The sequence below is a fragment of the Podarcis melisellensis genome (assembly GCF_964234715.1).
Source record: "Podarcis melisellensis genome assembly, chromosome: 7".
NCBI classification, from domain to species: Eukaryota; Metazoa; Chordata; class Lepidosauria; order Squamata; family Lacertidae; genus Podarcis; species Podarcis melisellensis.
Window position 1 is genome coordinate 86,387,310 of NC_138539.1, and position 17,720 is coordinate 86,405,029.

The 17,720-nt window shown below is 44.2% G+C and overlaps 1 protein-coding gene across 2 annotated transcripts in view; it reads left to right on the plus strand.

Annotated features, from left to right (window-relative positions):
- DIAPH1 (diaphanous related formin 1) overlaps positions 1-17,720 on the plus strand; it is a 78,028-nt gene that overhangs the window by 50,582 nt on the left and 9,726 nt on the right. For both annotated transcript variants that reach the window (XM_081917726.1, XM_081917725.1), the window contains exons 18-25: positions 2,659-2,754; positions 2,882-2,976; positions 3,420-3,521; positions 5,165-5,404; positions 5,563-5,692; positions 10,984-11,108; positions 12,620-12,784; positions 13,492-13,627. In XM_081917726.1, the coding sequence (XP_081773852.1) occupies positions 2,659-2,754; positions 2,882-2,976; positions 3,420-3,521; positions 5,165-5,404; positions 5,563-5,692; positions 10,984-11,108; positions 12,620-12,784; positions 13,492-13,627 (1,089 nt within the window). The remainder of the gene's footprint in view (positions 1-2,658; positions 2,755-2,881; positions 2,977-3,419; positions 3,522-5,164; positions 5,405-5,562; positions 5,693-10,983; positions 11,109-12,619; positions 12,785-13,491; positions 13,628-17,720) is intronic.

The following is a 17,720-nucleotide window of genomic DNA, read 5'->3' on the forward strand; positions in this document are numbered from 1 at the left end:
TGAGCTGCAGTGGCCAGAGGTCTAGAGAGCTTTGACTCTTACGCTGTGAATGAACTTGTCTTGGGGAGACTACTGTGATGTGGATCCCTGGAGTTCTCTTTATGAAAAATTAGTTGGTCATTTGGGTTCTCTTTAAATTCATTTTGAAATGCAAAGTGTATCTGCTTCTTCTCTTCCTTCTCCTTGTTTTGTAGCTCAGGACTCCCTTCTCTGCCTGTCTCCATATTCAGTGATCATGCCTGCTGGAACCAAGATGCTTCCACAGGGTCCATTGCCCCCACCCCCCATTCTGCTTGCCTTCACTAATTTGAGGTCATCTTTGCTCATTTCTCATTGAGCTGATAAATATGTGGCGGGTCGGTACAACTTCAGAATGTAGGTAGAGGCTCACATGAGTGAATGTTAATCCACATAGAAAAATATTTCCTTCACATAGAAAATTAGCCTTCCTAGCTTTGCCTTCTCCCTGGCATCTAGTTTTCTGCATGTAAGGAGTATTTTTGTAGGTGAGACATTCCATCTTTAGGAGACACTGGTCCTAAAAGATTTACATTGGCTCCCAGTATGTTCCCAAGCACAATGCAGAGTGTTGGTGCCTACCATTAAAGCCCTAAATGGCTTCAGTTCTGTATACTTGAAGGAGCGTCTCCACCCCCATGATTTAGCTTAGACACTGAGGTCCAGCTCTGAGGGCCTTCTGGTGGTTCCCTCCCTTCGAGAAGAGAAGTTACAGGGAACCAGGCAGAGGACCTTATCAGTAGTCATGCCCACCCTGTGGAACACCTTCCCATCAGATGTCAAGGAATACACAACTTTCTGATTTTTAGAAGACATCTGAAGGCAGCCCTAGATTAGGAAGTTTTTAATGACCGATGTTCTACTGTGTTTGATGTTTTAATTTGCTGGATGCCACCCAGTCTGATACTACTACTACCCAGTCAGATACTACTGCTATTACTATTACTACTACTACAAATAATAATAATAAATATAATATTCTGTAACCCCTGCCTGAGATAAGCAGCTGAGATACAGGTTTACCACCTCAGTGAATAGTTGCTTCTTGTACTTCTGATTATATTTCTGATTTTAACAGCCCACACAAATAGGCATATAATTTCTTCCCCAGCCATCTCCACATCATAGTTAAAAGCAGAATTCCTCTTTCTATTCATGTCATCTCCCATTTCGCACCAGTACTTGCATGTGAGGCCTTTTCTCATCTGGAGAGCTCCCCAACCCGCGTAGCTTTGCTAAAGGCAGCCATGCTCCCTTTCTGTCTCGGAACCCTTAATTTAATTTGTGCACTGATGCAGATGCACAGAAAACTAGGTCAGTGACTCCAAAACCTTACCCATAATACTCCTAACCTATGGAGTATGTATCAGACAGGGAGGATAAAATGTTAAAGGAAGCTATATTAAGGCATTGTGAATGATGTCCATTCTTCCCTTACCCACCCACCAACCCACCCCAAATCTTGCTGTCTCCCCCTGGAATCCTACCAGGGAGTTTGGTTCAGTGTGCCACTTCCTTGCTGTGGCATTGGCCCTGTGGCAGTGGAGTCCCTTCTGCAAATGTATTGCAGGGAAGCTTCTTAAAAAGCCGAGATTCCTTTTGTCTTCAGATTTGGGCAATAGTGGGGTACCCTGATGACTTAACAATAGACGCGAGAGCTCTGTGGCAATGCAACAGTGTCTCTGATACCCTGTTTACATAGAAGCACAGAACATGAATGCTTTGAAGGAAAGTTGGCTACACCCCTCAGTCTGTAGGAAGGGAGAAGGAAAGAGACTCTGGCATAGTGTTAGATATTGCTAGTGTCTGGAAGGAATCCTTGAGATCAAATCTTCATTTTATTTTCTTAATTTATGATAAGATACTTCATCCACCTTTCACTGTATAGTCCCAGGGCAAGTTAAAACATTACAGTCATGCAATTAAAAGCAAATAGAACAGTTTATACAGTTATATAAACTAGCAAAACAATCTGAACAAAAGAAGCATAGGATAGGTTAGGTTAAAGAAAACAGGAGCGGTGGGTCCCAAAGGATTTGTCAAAGGATAAAGAGGCCTTTATTCAGAAGCTGAATAATGACTTGCTAGACCCATTGTGTGACACACCAGTGACATGTTTCAGATACACCTGCAAGCAAACGCCAGTCTGAAAGAGTTCCTATTGCTCAATCACTCCCATTACAGTTGCTACCAGTTGTGTGGCATTTGAGGCAGAAGACAGAGAAAGATTAAGTGTCTTTCCCTACTGTCTTCCATTAGCTACTTCTGACAAAATCAATTAATGGCGGAAAGGTTGTGGTGGGGGAATCAGGGCCGACCTGAGACGTTCAGCTGCTTGAAGCAAAACAGAAAATGGTGCCTGCCTGCTGAAGCCCAACTCCTGTCCTGGGGGCTGGGGGGGGGGGAAGGAGTCCAGAGAGGAGCTGTGCAGGATACTCCTTGGGACCTGGATCTGCCCTCCCAAGGGCCCCCCTGTCTGCCACCTGAGGTAACTGCCTCACCATGCCTCATGGGTGGCCGGGGGGGGGGGGGGAGAGAGAAATGCTTAATTTTTTTAGCTGTGAAGAAATTGCATGCTCCCAGCTTAAAGTGAGATGGCTTCTCAATGGCTAAGAGCCTGCATTCCTCTCTGGCCCACAGCAAAAGCGAAGGAGGAGCATGGAGAGGAGAAGATCCAACAAAAGAAGAAGACCAGGGAGCTGAGAGTCATGGATCCGAAGATTGCACAGAATCTTTGTGAGTAGTATGATTTAGCCAAAGTGTTTGTGGTACTAAGTGTTTGTTTGTGTGCTTGAAAGGCTTAGGGTGAATTAGTCAGTGAAAGTCTGACTGGAGGTTTTGTGCTTCTCTTTGACTGTGGCAGCCATATTTCTGGGCTCCTTCCGCATGCCTTATGAGGGAATCAAGGATGCCATCCTGGAGGTGAATGAAACTGTGTTGACTGAGTCCTTGGTGCAGGTGAGCAAAGACTGGAGCATTTGAGACGCTTCCCCCCCCCCCTTCAACTTGTGACCACCATATGTCAGTAAAGTCTGCTTTTCTATCCATGACTGGGGTCCTAGCAGTTGATAGCCACATCATATGCATTCAGGTTTGTGGATCACAATTTGTTTCAGGCCCTGGTATAATAGAGAATGGAGACCATGCTGCACTGAGAGCCCTTTCTGTTTTAATGCTTGCCGTGCAAATTCTGTCCAAAAGGCTGTTGAGGAAATATTTGCCATAATGTTCTTCCTTTCTTGAGTGGGGAGGTACCCACAGGCTGGAATAACTCACTCTATTCTGCCCCTTTGAAGATGATTCCTTAGCCGTGACAGGAAGTGCCAGTTGTCTCCTAGGTCCAGTGTGGTCATTTTGCCTAGGGGCCCCAGTGCGAGCAATTTCCTTCTCTTCTCTCTCAGAACCTGATTAAGCTTATACCAGAACCAGACAAGTTGAAGATGATAGCAGAAATGAAAGACGACTATGATGAACTAGCTGAGCCTGAGCAGTTTGCAGTTGTGGTAAGTGAGCTGCTTTTGCCTCTAGAAAAGAGAAGAGGGAGAGCATCTTTTTCTGAGAAGAAGCTGCTGAACATGACAAGTTCAGCATAACGTGTACATGACATGGTTTACTTCATTTTCTTTCTCAAACTTCATGTGTCCCATCCACTCTCCAAAGATTTCTCTGTTACTTCCATGCTGTACACTGTCATATGTGAGGACTGACAAAGTCCTCTGTGTTCCCTGTTATCTGGGCATCTAGGAAATTATATATATATATATATATATATATATATATATATATATATATATATATATATATATATATATATATATATTTGCTTTCGTAGATTTTCACGGGTACAGGAATGCAGGTTTTGGTGTCCTCGGGTGTCTTCCCGTGTAAAAGTTGGGGTGTCTAGGTATCAGAGAGCAGTGGAGGATATGTATCTGGTATTGGCTCCCACTCACCCACCCACCCACCCAAACCGTGGCCACCGCATATGGGTCATTACTATTTTTTATCTGTGCCCTCCAGGCAACTGATGCCCTAAACTAGGAGAAAAGTAACATTTAGTGATCAGGCAGACACATTTGCCAGGAAGCACCATTTCCTTGTCCTTGTTGGAGTGTCCTACTGAAAGCCACAACTAGATAGCACCTGGCTCAGCAAAAAGTAGTGTTGCTTTTGGCTTTGAAAGAGAATTTGAAGGTTAGATGCATCAGTGCGATGCCAGGGCAAGGACAGGAGTCCTAGCAACAAGTGAGCAATTTCTGTTATGAGCCTGTGTGTTCCAAGGAAGACATAATCAAGGACAAGCCAGAATGGTTTAGATCAGTGTTTCCCAACCTTGTGCCTCCAGATGTTTTTGGCCTACAACTCCCATCATCCCTGACTAGCAAGACCAGTGGCAAGGGATGATGGGAATTGTAGGCCAAAAACAGCTGGAGGCACAAGGTTGGGAAACACTGGTTTAGATAATACAAGAAGTTCCTCTGAGGAAACACTGACTTTGACATTTTAGTCTCTAGGACTGAGTACTGCAAAGGTCATAGATACAAGAAGCAACAGAGCTAGAGCTGTTATTTCTCTGAGAACCAGACCGACCCCCTTGCTAAAGTCAAACTGTTTCTCAGTTATCCTTCCACAATGTTCATCCCGTACTCAGAATAAAACTTGTAGTTCCATTTATTTCAATCTCATTGAGCAGTTGCTGCCATACATCCTACATTGGATCCTCAGAGTTGGATGCTATAGACTTCTGAAGGGGGAAGGTTCTTTTTCTGCTTTCAGCATGCACTTTTTCTACAAAGTAACACCTTAACTGTTTCCTCTATTTTTTGTTTTTGTTTGTAATAATGGCAGGGAAAACCAGAATGTTTAATCGCATGGGTTTTGCAAGCTCCTTTAAAGCCAATTAATATTCTTTTAGAATCACAGTGTATGTGCTGCATTGATTTTTTTTTTTTATATTAAGCTGGTGTCAAAGTGTTCAGCACCGTACAAATTCCACAACATGGATCCTGAAGAAACCACAATTGCTGATAAATATCCTTTCTCTTCTTTCCCCTCTTCTACAGACCACCTTGGTTCCTTGTCATCCTTGTCTTCCTTTTCCTCCATCTGTGCATGACAGTGTTATTCTGTCCCCTTTCCTTCCCAGATTAGTACAGTTCCCAGTCTGAGGCCCCGTCTCAATTCCATCCTCTTCAAGCTACAGTTTAATGAGCAGGTGGAAAACATCAAACCACAGATAGTTTCTGTGACAGCTGCCTGTGAAGAGGTCCGCAAGAGTGAGAGCTTCTCCAACCTGCTCTCCATCATCCTCCTGGTGGGCAACTTCATGAATTCTGGCTCCTCAAATGCTGATGCCTTTGGTTTCAACATCAGCTTCCTCTGCAAGGTGAGCTTCTACAGGCAGAACCTCTGCAGACAGAGCTGTTCAGGTCATCCTGACTCTACAAGCCGCTGACATATTTTGGGACTGGGGGAGAAGCAACTGATGAATGGCATTCATCATATTTAACAGAGCTCACAGTAGCCTGCTTTCTCCACTACCAGCTCCGAGACACAAAGTCAGCTGACCAGAAGATGACTTTGCTGCACTTCTTGGCTGAAACGTGTGAGGTGCGTTATCCTGAAGTGCTGAAGTTTCCTGATGAACTCATCCATGTGGAGAAGGCTTGTCAAGGTATTTTGGGGCCGGTGTTTGTGCATGTGTTCTCTGGCTGCAACTTACCATCTCAGGCTTTTTAATGTGAAAAAGGGACTCGGGGAGGCAGGGCATTCTGTTAAAGGCTCCTAAAGGTTTGCCCTTTTCAAACATCTTTGCTTGTGCTTTACTTTGCCTCTCAACAACTGTTTCTTTTTTTTTTTTTAATATAATTTTTATTGAATTTTCAAATTTTAATACAAAGCAAAAAAGAAAGAAGAAAGAAAGGAAAAAGAAGGGAAAAAAAAGAAAAAAAAAGAAAAAATAAACACAAATAGATTCTTTCATAACCCTCTTTCATTGACTTCCCCCCACCCCCACCCTTGCATCCCAATTTTCAAACTTAATTCAGCAAGTTCTTGTTTCATTTCTTAAACCTCTTCTTATTATATTTAAACTTAATTCCCTTTATTAGGCCCAACTTATTTATCCCATTTTCTTATATACCTTAAATTCTTTTTCTAAGATCGATCGAGGTTCTTATACCATAAATTTCCCCATTTTCATATTAAAATATAAATCAAAATTATAAAACCCAAAAATCATAAACTAGTTTTAAAACTTTCTATTTTCCCCCTCCCTCCTTGTCCGGATATCTGTCCCTTCCTAGATATCTGCCCTCTTATGAAACTCCTAGCCCGGATTCCTCACATCTGAGGCCTCTAACACCATTTGAGTCTCTCTCTGCCTGTTTTGTTGATAGTCCTTCTTGTTGATCTTCAAGTCTCGAGGGATGTCTAATGCAGTCTCTTCGCCTTCTCTCCAATCAATCCTAGTTGAAAAGACTTGCTGCAGGGGTTCTGCCAGATGTTCCCTTAAATCACGTTCACCAATGCCAGAAAAGAGGAGGAAGTCCCAGTTATATTTCTTCATTATTTCAGCTTCCCATCTATAGTGTCCAAAAACTTCCTCCTTTACTTTTCTCTTTTCAAAATCCATAATCCAATAAACTTCTCTGTCCCCTTGCTGCATGAAGTCCTGTTCCTGTACTTTTTGCCCTCCAGACTCCTTGTCCTCCAACTTCAAAGAAACTTTTTCCAGTTCAGCTGCAGAATCTTTCAAGGTCAAATCCTCAGTTCCATCAGCAGAGTTGCTTGTTTTTGAAATCAAAGCCGTAAGCTGTTTGTCCATAGCTATCTCTTGCTCTTGTAGAGTTCCCACGAGAAAAAGGGCTCTCTCTATTTCCGCTTGTAATTTTCCTTCTGCAGCCGTTGTAATGTCTCTGGTTTCCCCTAGGGGGATTGCCATTTTTTCCCCTTTACCAACAGTCTATTACTTTATTATTGCTTGTTGTTACTTAATTTCCAGCCACTTCTGGTTAAATGTAACACCTTTGGATCAGAGAGATATAAAGATACAGTTCTTGTCTTGATTCCGCTGTTTGACAGCTCAGATGACAGCTGTCAAACTCCCTTTCTTTCAGGCTAGGCTAATGCGGAACACTCCCGGATCCCGGGTGGGGGTTCCCAAAAATTTTCCCAAATACACCTCTTCCTCCAGCACAACTTAAAAAGACAAAAAAAACCCCTTGTTTTCACAAATCGATGGAATCTTTTATCAGTCCCAAAAGACAAAAAGAAGATCTTTTTAATCCGATCTTAGGCTTTCGCTCCTTGCTTCAGATCGTGCATGCAGGGGGGGGGGGTGCGGACTTCCTTTTGACACAGCCCCCCCGTTCGCCAAATTAAAGAAGTTAATTTCTTTTAAAATCCAAATTTCGTTTTACTCACAAGGGTGTTTGTTTCAGTCCGAATGTCAGGAAGAAAGTTGACGCTCTCCGGCAATGGCTTGCGGCTTCGCTCCACCGAGATAGCAGTCTACTCTCAGCACCGCGCCACTCCTCAGACCTTCTCCGCAGCCTTTAAAAAGGCTCTTCGACTGTCAAGGAGGGCGCTTAAGGTGCCCACCGAGTCACCAGGTCCACAGGTATCCGCACCTGTGGTTTCTAAGGGCCCCCGTGTCGCCGGCGCGGCAAGACCCGTCCTCGATGGAGCCGATTCCCTCCGGAGCTCGGAGGGAATCCGCTATTAAACCGATCGCGTCAACCCGGAAGTCCCTCAACAACTGTTTCAGGGCTGCAGTTTCAGGTCTTTTATTATCCAGGGCTGCTCCACCTCCTTCACAATAGCACCCCTGCCAGAGATCCCATTGTGAACCTTATTTGTTTGTTTTTTTACATTTCTGTCCCAGTTTATTCCATCACGCACCCCAAGGTGACATACACTATGTCCCCAGGCAATCACCCATCAGGGCGCTGACCAGACCCAGACCTGCTTAGCTTCAGCAAAGTTGATTGCCTTGTGGGCCTTCAGTCCATACCCAGGGACCGTGATGATATTGCTGTGCCCAGTAACCAGTCACATTGGGCAATGTTCCTGCAAGTAATTGAAACCAGGGTGAAGGAGATGCTTCTTGTATCAAATTGCCCACAGTAAGGTGGTGCAAGGTGGGAAGTGTGGGCAGCTGCCTAGCAACCAGGCAGTGCAGGTGTTTCCTTGCCCATAATTCTACCACTTGTGCCATGCTACTGGTAAGTTGAACAGACATTTCACTCTTATTCAGCCTTATTCCACCACCAAACATCAGGAGCCTTATAGCCTGCAGCTAAGGCATTGGGGGTTTTGGGGTGTGTGTGGGGGAGTCCGTTTTGGCTCAGCCTTGGTGTATTCCATTTTGGGAGGCAAAATGTGGTCTTAAGATGTGGGTGGTACCTAAGCCGTAGATACGTCCTGTTCTGACAGTGGAGAGCTAGATGAATTTGGGAAGCTCACAAAACAAGGCATAATAAAGGCTGCAGCCCTCTTCTCTTCATCCCCAGCATCCAGCCACTGGCAGAGTGCAGCTGAGGACTGTGTTTACTGTATAAATCAATCCGGATCATATCAGACATTTTGACTGTCTGTATGAAACAAGCAACCCAGGTTCTTTATTTATGACGTTAACTTGTGTTAGGGGAGAAGAAGGACATTCTGAGCATGATGACAGGAGAATTGTCATCACAATCACTCTGCTGTCCATCTGTCCTGTCTCCCATCTCTCTTGCCTTGGCTGTATGGGTTGCTGCTGTGGATTGAGAGTCAGTGCCTAACACGGAAGGAAGGAGAGGGAAACAGAGCACTGGCCATGGGTGTTCATTTTGTTCAGTGATCAGGAGCTCCCAGCTGCCTTCCGGACTCATTTCCCTATTATAAACACACATTTATCCTGCAGCTAGCTGCCATCAGCTGCCGCGCTTTCCTTTGGCACCCTAGTAAATGAAGCGCTAACGTTCAGCCCAGATAAAACAGGCTCCTAAGGCTGCCCTCATTAGCCCACCTACCTAGGTGTAAGCCTCACCAAATTCAGCAGGACTTACTTTTTTGAGTGGACATGGTTAGGATTGTGCTGTTAAGTCTCGGAATGGCTGAGCATGGAAATTAGTATTAAATTTCTATTTCACTCTTCCAAAGGAGAAAACAACAAAGTAGTAAAAATAAATAAATCAGGAAGTCCCTGGTTCAAATCTTGCCTGTGTGATAAACCCATTAGGGGACCTTTGGCAGCCACTTTCTCTTTTCTCTCCATCCCTGCCCCTCCTCTGGTGTGGGGATGATGAAGGATCATGCAAGGTGGCCGTTAGCAATGCAGCAAGACAATGATTTGTGATGGGGGTTTGAACACTTAACAGCCCTCCTGTCACAAAACATCATGTGTACAAATACTAGATAACGGTGCTGGTCACTGATAAAATCTTATGAATCTTAGGGGTGTTTACAGATGTACATAATTTAGCAGATGTACATAATTCAGCAAGCCTCAGGCTAGTGCACAGCTCGTCTTTTTCCAATGCAGCTATGAGGAGGAATTTGGAAGCTTTCTTTTCCATTTTAGATTAATCACGGTTTGCTATGTTATCTGAGTCTCAACAAATGGTGGTTAATCTTAGTTGGGTTTAGTTAAAAGAAGAAACGCCAAGCCATAGTTTATGGAGCTGTCTTGTTTGAACTAACTGGATTAACCTTTAGGGTTTGGGGTGACACACGAAACTGAAGTTAAATGAAAGTGTGATTTAGTGTTATGCCAAAACACCTTCCCTGTGTTTAGGACACACACAACTGCTAGGAGAACCCTGTTGTTGTAGTTTGTAGCAGAAGTAAGAATTAAGGTGTACCTCCTCCTCCCTTAGGCCAGTGCTGTTTTTGTGCTTCTTCCTGAAGCTTAATGAAACATGGAGGTGGGAAGAAGAGAAAGGGGTCACTTGTCTACAGAAATCAACTTGCAGAATAATTCAGTCAGGTTGGGAGTGATGAGAATGAATTGCATGGACCAGTGGCTTGACTTGATGATTATTATTTATTTAAATGTAAGCTAAGCTTACATGGGGTCACAAAGAGTCAGACATGACTAATTGGCTAAACAACAACAACAACAAGCTAAGCTTTAATAATAAAGAAAACTGTAACAAAATAGCATAATGAGAGAAACAAAATACAGCAACACGAGGCAAGTCTGAGGCAAGGAACAAGAAGAGACAGTTGGCCCTTCTTAACTGACATTCTTAACTGTCCTTCTTAGCTGACACCGAAGGGAGGGGCTGATTCTGGAGCAAAGCACACAAGCCCCCTACTTATTATGGCAGCACCCTCATGGGTGCCTCATTTCATGCCCCCCACCTCTGCCAGAGAAGCGGTGCCAGTATAGGTCCCATTTCCTGCTGATTTCCTGCAAGATCTTGACTTGATGTTAGGCAAGCATCCCCATGTTCCACACTTGGCAATAGGATGTTAGACTCGGTGGGTCCTTGGTCTGGTCCTGGAGGACTGCTGTGATTATTTCCCACTTGGAACGTTTTGCTCTCTTGACTGTTTCTTGCTTATCTCAGAGCTGACTGGTGGACACATTTCCTTTAAGAAGGCATTTTTATATGCTAAACGGATCCCCTGAGAATCATGGATAATGTCGCTCCCCCCATGTACTGTTATTGAAATTATCCCTCTGTGTGATTCCTTGTTCATTCTGTTCAGCACATCACCCTGTGTGCTTTTTAATGGTTGGGGTTTCTATTGTTTAACAGTTCTTACTTTTTTCTAGCCCAGTCTGGAGAGTTGGGGAAACCACTACCATGGAGAAGTCCCTAATAGCTAGCCCTGCCTTCTGGTCTGATGGGTGGGAATATCCTGAAGTTAAAATTAAAATGCCCTCCTACCTCCCTCAAGAAATTACAGTGAGCAGATTCCTTGTTTTCTGATTCCTCTACTTTCCTCCTGCTTTGTCTTCCCTCCACCCCAAAGTTCCTGCAGCGGATTTAGGGAAAAGCCTGGACCTCATGAAGAAACAGATTTCAGACTTGCGACGTGATGTTGACAAATGCCCCAGTGCTACAGAAGAGAAGGATAAATTTAAAGAGAAAATGTCGATATCCTTCAGAACGTTGTGAACTGGGAATCCCTGAGAACAGCATGTAGAATAAGGAACTCTTATGTGTGCTACTGGGGAACCAGCCCTTTTGGATTCTTTCCTCATTTGAGGGGGGCACTAATAAGATACAACCAAGGGGAGCTGCCAGTAAGGCTCTCTTCTCCAAAGTCACAGACAATGACTGCACAGTTGCGATCACATGGCTGTACAGTGGTACCTCGGATTACAGACGCTTCAGGTTACAGACACTTCAGGTTACAGACTCCACTAACCCAGAAATAGTACCTCGGGTTAAGAACTTTGCTTCAGGATAAGAACAGAAATCGCGCGGCGGCAGCGGGAGGCCCCATTAGCTAAAGTGGTGCTTCAGGTTAAGTTTCAGGTTAAGAACGGACCTCCAGAACGAATTAAGTTCTTAACCCGAGGTACCACTGTAGTTGTTGTTTATTAAATTAACAGCTTCCCCAATCCCCAGTTTAAAAGACCATAGATAGTTTAATAAGCCCAAGGCCTGGGAGAAGAGGAATGTTTTTACCTACAGATATGCAATGAAGGCTCCAGGCCAGCCTCCCTGGGGAGAGCATCTCACAAGCAGAGAACCTCCACGGAAAAGCCCGCTCTTGTGTTGCCTCCCTCTGGCCTCTCATGGAGGGGGCACACGAAGAAGGGCCTCAGATTATGATTGCAGGGTCCAGGTCAGTTCATATGGGGAGAGGTTTTGGTGGTGTTGGGGAGGCATTCTGTACCTAAGGGACCTCTTCATTTACCACAGGGTTAGGGCATGCAATGACAAGGTCTGGTCCCAGATTTATTTATGGCTCAAACTGGAGCAAGCTCAAACTTACTTAATACTTTTCCATGTGTGTCCTGCTCATTTTGTTGGCAGTAGGACCAGATGTATGCCACCTAACAAGATACAGTGGTACCTCGGGTTAAGTACTTAATTCGTTCCGGAGGTCCGTTCTTTACCTGAAACTGTTCTTAACCTGAAGCACCACTTTAGCTAATGGGGCCTCCTGCTGCCGCCGCGCTGCTGGAGCACAATTTCTGTTCTCATCCTGAAGCAAAGTTCTTAACCTGATGTACTATTTCTGGGTTAGCAGAGTCTGTAACCTGAAGCGTATGTAACCTGAAGTGTGTGTAACCCGAGGTACCACTGTACTATCCTTTGGAGTCTCCAGCTGTGAGTATGGGAGGGTTCTACAATACATGGGTGAGTGCTGCCAGGACTGGTGGAACTAACTGCTTATAATAGAGAATTCTTAGTGAGCAGATGATAGGCAACCCTGCGCCACAAAGCAATGGATGCGTGTAGAACTCTGAATTGCAGGTGGGGTTTGGGTGGGGCGTGGAGAGAGAAGTTAGTTGGTTTGAAACAGAAATACAGGCAGATGACATGGAAGGGGGAGATCAGCTGAGAACACCGAGGGTCACCTGCAGATAGAGCTCTTTCGTTAAACATAGATTGTACCTCCACTCAGCAACTGTGATCTTTGACTCAAGTCTTACAGCTTTGTTAAGGAGGCTGAGGAGCAATATGAGAAGCTGCGGATGATGCACTCAAATATGGAAAACCTCTATATGGAATTAGGACAGTATTTCCTGTTTGACACCAGTAAAATATCTTCTGAGGAGTTCTTCACTGATTTGCACAACTTCAGAATCATGTTTTTGGTGAGCATCCCCTCTGGCCTGCTAAGCTGCATACAACCCTCTGCTCATGCAAACTGCTTTGCTTGTGTCTGACTTGTGAAAGCCCACCCAGCGCCGTGCCTCCAGCAGCACATGAAACAGTGCCTGGTGGGAGACAGCCCCCTCTTGTTGCATGAGTTTTTCATTTTGCCCTTATTAGGCCTTTTGCAGAGATTTTGGTGGAGGTGTTTTTGAAATGTGTTTGTACACTAGAATTGCTACTCTTGAGCCTTCATCTCCTCACCTAAAAGGGTGTGTGTGTGTGTGAGTGAGAATGTCGATTCAGATAATAAATGTTCTTTAATGTGTTTGCATTGCAGTTATACAGCCAAATCTGCGAGATAAAGCTTGCCAAAGGTTGTTTCTTTTTGCATACAGAAGTGTAGTGTGGGTTTTGGTGCAGTAACATGCATGTGCCTGTTTTCATCTGAGATGTTGAAAGGCATATGGCTGCATTGTGTCTAGTAACTAGCATTTACTTCCTATGAACTTGGAGGTTTCATTTAACTAACATAGCTAAAGCTGTTAGTAGACCCAAGTTACACAAACCTGTTGAATTCTTCTCTTGCATTGTCCTAATTTTTTTCTTGAGCTATCTTTTATGCCATTGAGAAGGAAACATCAGGTGGACATCCTTGCCATAACTCCCCCGTAGTCCATCTTACCAGGCAGCTGTGTCTGCTTTTCAGCAAGCCGTAAAGGAGAATCAGAAGCGGCGGGAGACAGAAGAGAAGATGCGTAAAGCTAAGCTTGCCAAAGAGAAGGCTGAGAAGGAACGGCAGGAGAAACAACAGAAGAGAGAGCAACTGATAGATATGAATGCAGGTAATGTAAAGCAGCTTGGTGGTAAGAATAGGGAAGAGGGGACCGAATGCAAAACAGAGGGACTTGGCACTGAAGTCTTGAGTGAGTACAGTAACAGATCCTGGCCGACTGATACTGATTTCCTAACAGTGCCAGTGGATTTATTCTATAGTTGTCTCAGTGGATGGAAAGCTATTTAGAAGGGGGCAGAGTCATTGCAGGAAGGAGGGTCAGTGCCTCCTCTCCCTTAAGGACCCCATAAAAGTTCTTTTGGATCAGACCCGGAGTCCAGCATCTTGCTTGCAACTGTGGCCTTCCAGTCTCCTTGGAGAGATAAGGAGGCAAGAACCCTCCACACACTGTTTGCCCTCTAGGGGTACTGCCACTGAACATGGAGATTCTATTTAGCCATTATGGCTGTGTGCAGGGGAAAAGGAAGCCAAACTTAAGCCCCTTTATCTGACAGGCACATCCCTAGTTATATACCAATTTGCATCTCAATCATAGAAGTTTTCAGTAGCAGCAGCTCTTAGGTTTGTGTCTTGAAATCTGAAGAGGCTCTTCATACTTGGCACAGGCCTACCCTGGACGCATTTTGGAAGTGAAATGAGATTAAGTAATATGCATGGAGTCACATTTTGATACCCTCAGTGTGTCTTCAGCTGGGTGTAAATGGGGTGGGAAACTGTGATGGACCACAGTTTTCTGGTCCATTTCCATCATATCTACATGAAGCAAAATTACATTTATGATTCTCTATGTACAGGTTTAATGCAACTTTTGATATAAAAGTGCTTTCTGTGCAGGAATTTTCTGGTTTAGTGGGCTTTGTTCATCAGCATGGTATGCTTAAATGATTTCTTTTGGTGCTTTCTTCCTCTTCCTCTTCCTTTCAGAGCTCAGTTTGATTTTGCTCCTTTCCTTTTCATGGTTTTCCATGGCATTTAAATCCTGTGGAATCCCTTCCAGTACTTTGCCTCACTTGTCTTCTTTCAGAGACGAGTAAAAACTTTGTTCTGCCAAGCCTTGAGAGCTAAGCTCTTTCCTTACTGCCAGGGCTTTGAATTTGTTCTTGTGTATGTTTTAGCTTGCATGATGGTCTATGCTCAGTTTTTCCTCAGCAAACAGCTCTGAGAACACTTTGTAAATAAATAAATGGGGCTAGATAACAGCAGTACCACTTCAGCCCAGGATTATTTAAGACAGTAGTTCATTATAAACAAGAAAGAGTCTTGTAGCACCTTAAAGAACAACAAATTCATGATGGCTTAAGCTTTTATAGATTAGGGCCCATGTCATCAGATGCATGAAGTGCTATACAGACTGTTTGCATTTTATTGCTCTTTGACTCCACAGATCACCCTTATTTCTCTCTACACCAAAGTGTGTGTATATATACACTTGCCAACTGAGGAAAACATTTTATATGTCTGATGAACTCTAACCTATGACAGCTTCCACCAGGGATAGCCAATGTGGTGCCCTCCATATGATGATGGACTCTGTCAGCCCCTACCAGCATGGTTAGGGGTCAGAGATGATGGAAGTTGTGGTCTAACAACATCTGGAGGATGTTACCATTAATTATGATCTTGGCCCATTGGTCAGAGTATACAGCCTCAATTCTGGAGGATCACGGGTCTTCCACCCCTGTCTTTCTCCACAATGAAGTTGTTAATCTTTAAGATGCTACAAGCCTCTTGTTCTTTTGTTGCTGTAAACTAACACAGCTACTCTCCTGAAAGTGTAGGGTATTGTAATGGACCCTGGAACTATGGACTGAGCCCACTTTGCTTGACTTGCATGTCTTGCAATTGAACAGCAATTGTGTGACTTTATAGTACTAATTTACCCCTTTTTAATGCAGCAGTCACATATCTAAATAGATAGCATTTGTTAATTAGAATCCTATCTAGATCTTAGTTTCTAATTGCCTAGATGCTTAGAAGGCTTTAATGAAGGCCCTGTGTCAGTTTACAGTTCTGATTCATGCCTCCAATATTAGTGCATGTTTTCCAAATGCTGGTTCTGATCGCCCAGCCAAGTGACCGTCTGCTAATCTGTGTCTTTCCAGAAGGCTTCCTTACATACAGACACAATCCTCTCTTAGCTACCAAAAACATTCCTTTGTTAGAACATATGGACTCAATTACTACCCCTGTCTGCTTATTTCCTGTCTCCCGCAATTTCCTGCCAGTTACCCCTGCCTTTGAGCAACTCGAAGTTGTGCTGAGTGACATGGCTTATGGTTCTCCTCACATTCCTTTCCCCTTCCCCCACAATTTTGTCTTGGATTACTGTGGTGAAACAGTGCTGTGAGTAATATATAAGCAGAGAAAACAGCCCTGGCCTGGTGAAAGAAGGATGTGAGGGAGATGGAGGGCCCCCATAGTTCTCCCTGAACCACTCCCAATTTGCCTGAATTATTTTGTAAGTTCAATGGTGCCAGCTCTTGATTTCTGTAGATAAGGGACCCCTTTCTCTTCTCCCCCCTCCACATATTTCACTAAGCTTCAGGAACAAGCAGAGAAACAGCAGTAAGAATTAAGGGGTACCTCCATCTCCCTTAGCCCAGTGCTTTTTTTCTGCTTCTTCCTGAAGCTTAACGAAACACAGAAGTGGGGAGAAGAGAAAGGGGTCCCTTATCTATAGAAATCAAGAGCTGGCACCATTGAACTTACAAAATAATTCAGTCAGGTTGGGAGTGGTTCAGTGAGAATGAACTGCAAGGACCAGTGGCTTGACTTTATTATTATTATTTATTTAAATGTAAACTAAGCTTTAATAATATTTGGGATGCGGTTGGTGCTGTGGTCTAAACCACTGAGCCTAGGGCTTTCCGATCGGAAGGTCGGCGGTTCGAATCCCCGTGACGGGGTGAGCTCCCGTTGCTCGGTCCCTGTTCCTGCCAACCTAGCAGTTCGAAAGCACGTCAAAGTGCAAGATGATAAATAGGTATCTCTCCGGCAGGAAGGTAAACAGCATTTCTGTGCGCTGCTCTGGTTTCGCCAGAAGCGGCTTAGTCATGCTGGCCCGTAAAAACTGCGGACAAACGTCGGCTCCCTCGGCCAGTAAAGCGAGATGAGCGCCGCAACTCCAGAGTCGTTCGCAACTGGACTTTAACTGTCAGGGGTCCTTTTTAAGCTTAATAATAAAGAAAACTGTAGCAAAATAGCATAACGAGAGAAACAAAATACAGCAACTTGAGGCAAGTGAGGCAAGGAACAAGAAGAGACAGTTGGCCCTTCTTAACTGACATTCTTAACTGTCCTTCTTAACTGACACTGAAGGGAGGGGCTGATTCTGGAGCAAAGCACACAAGCCCCTTACTATTATGGCAGCACCCTCATGGGTGCCTCATTTCATGCCCCCCACCTCTGCCAGAGAAGCGGTGCCAGTATAGGTCCCATTTCCTGCTGATTTCCTGCAAGATCTTGACTTGATGTTAGGCAAGCGTCCCCGTGTCCCACAGTTGGCAATAGGATGTTAGACTCGGTGGGTCCTTGGTCTGGTCCTGGAGGACTGCTGTGATTATTTCCCACTTGGAACGTTTTGCTCTCTTGACTGTTTCTTGCTTATCTCAGAGCTGACTGGTGGACACATTTCCTTTAAGAAGGCATTTTTATATGCATGCCTCTTAGCTGTCAAGGAAATAAACAACTATCTGACTTTTAGAAGACATCTGAAGGCAACCCTGTTTAGATCAGTTTTTAATGTTTGATTTTTTTTATCGTGTTTTTAATATTCTGTTGTGAGCCACCTCAGAGTTGCTGGGGAAACCCAGCCAGATGGGTAGGGTATAAATAATAAATTATTATTATTATAGCTTAGCAGGTTGAATATACAGATATAGGTCAGGTGTAGCAGGTTATTTTTGCCAGCAGGTGGCGCTGTGGATAATGGATTCAGACCGACTGAAAGTACCCAACAGATGTTCTAGTGTGATTTTATAGGTTTATGTTTAGCCAGGAGCTGTTGCCACGGAAACCAAGATTTGCAGGGCAGCCTGTGAATTAGTGGTTAACGCTTTCAGCACCAGGCTCACTGTGGATGGGAGCCGGGGATGACAACAGTGGAATTAAATGAATTAGAAACATTTGTGCTCCTGCAGATA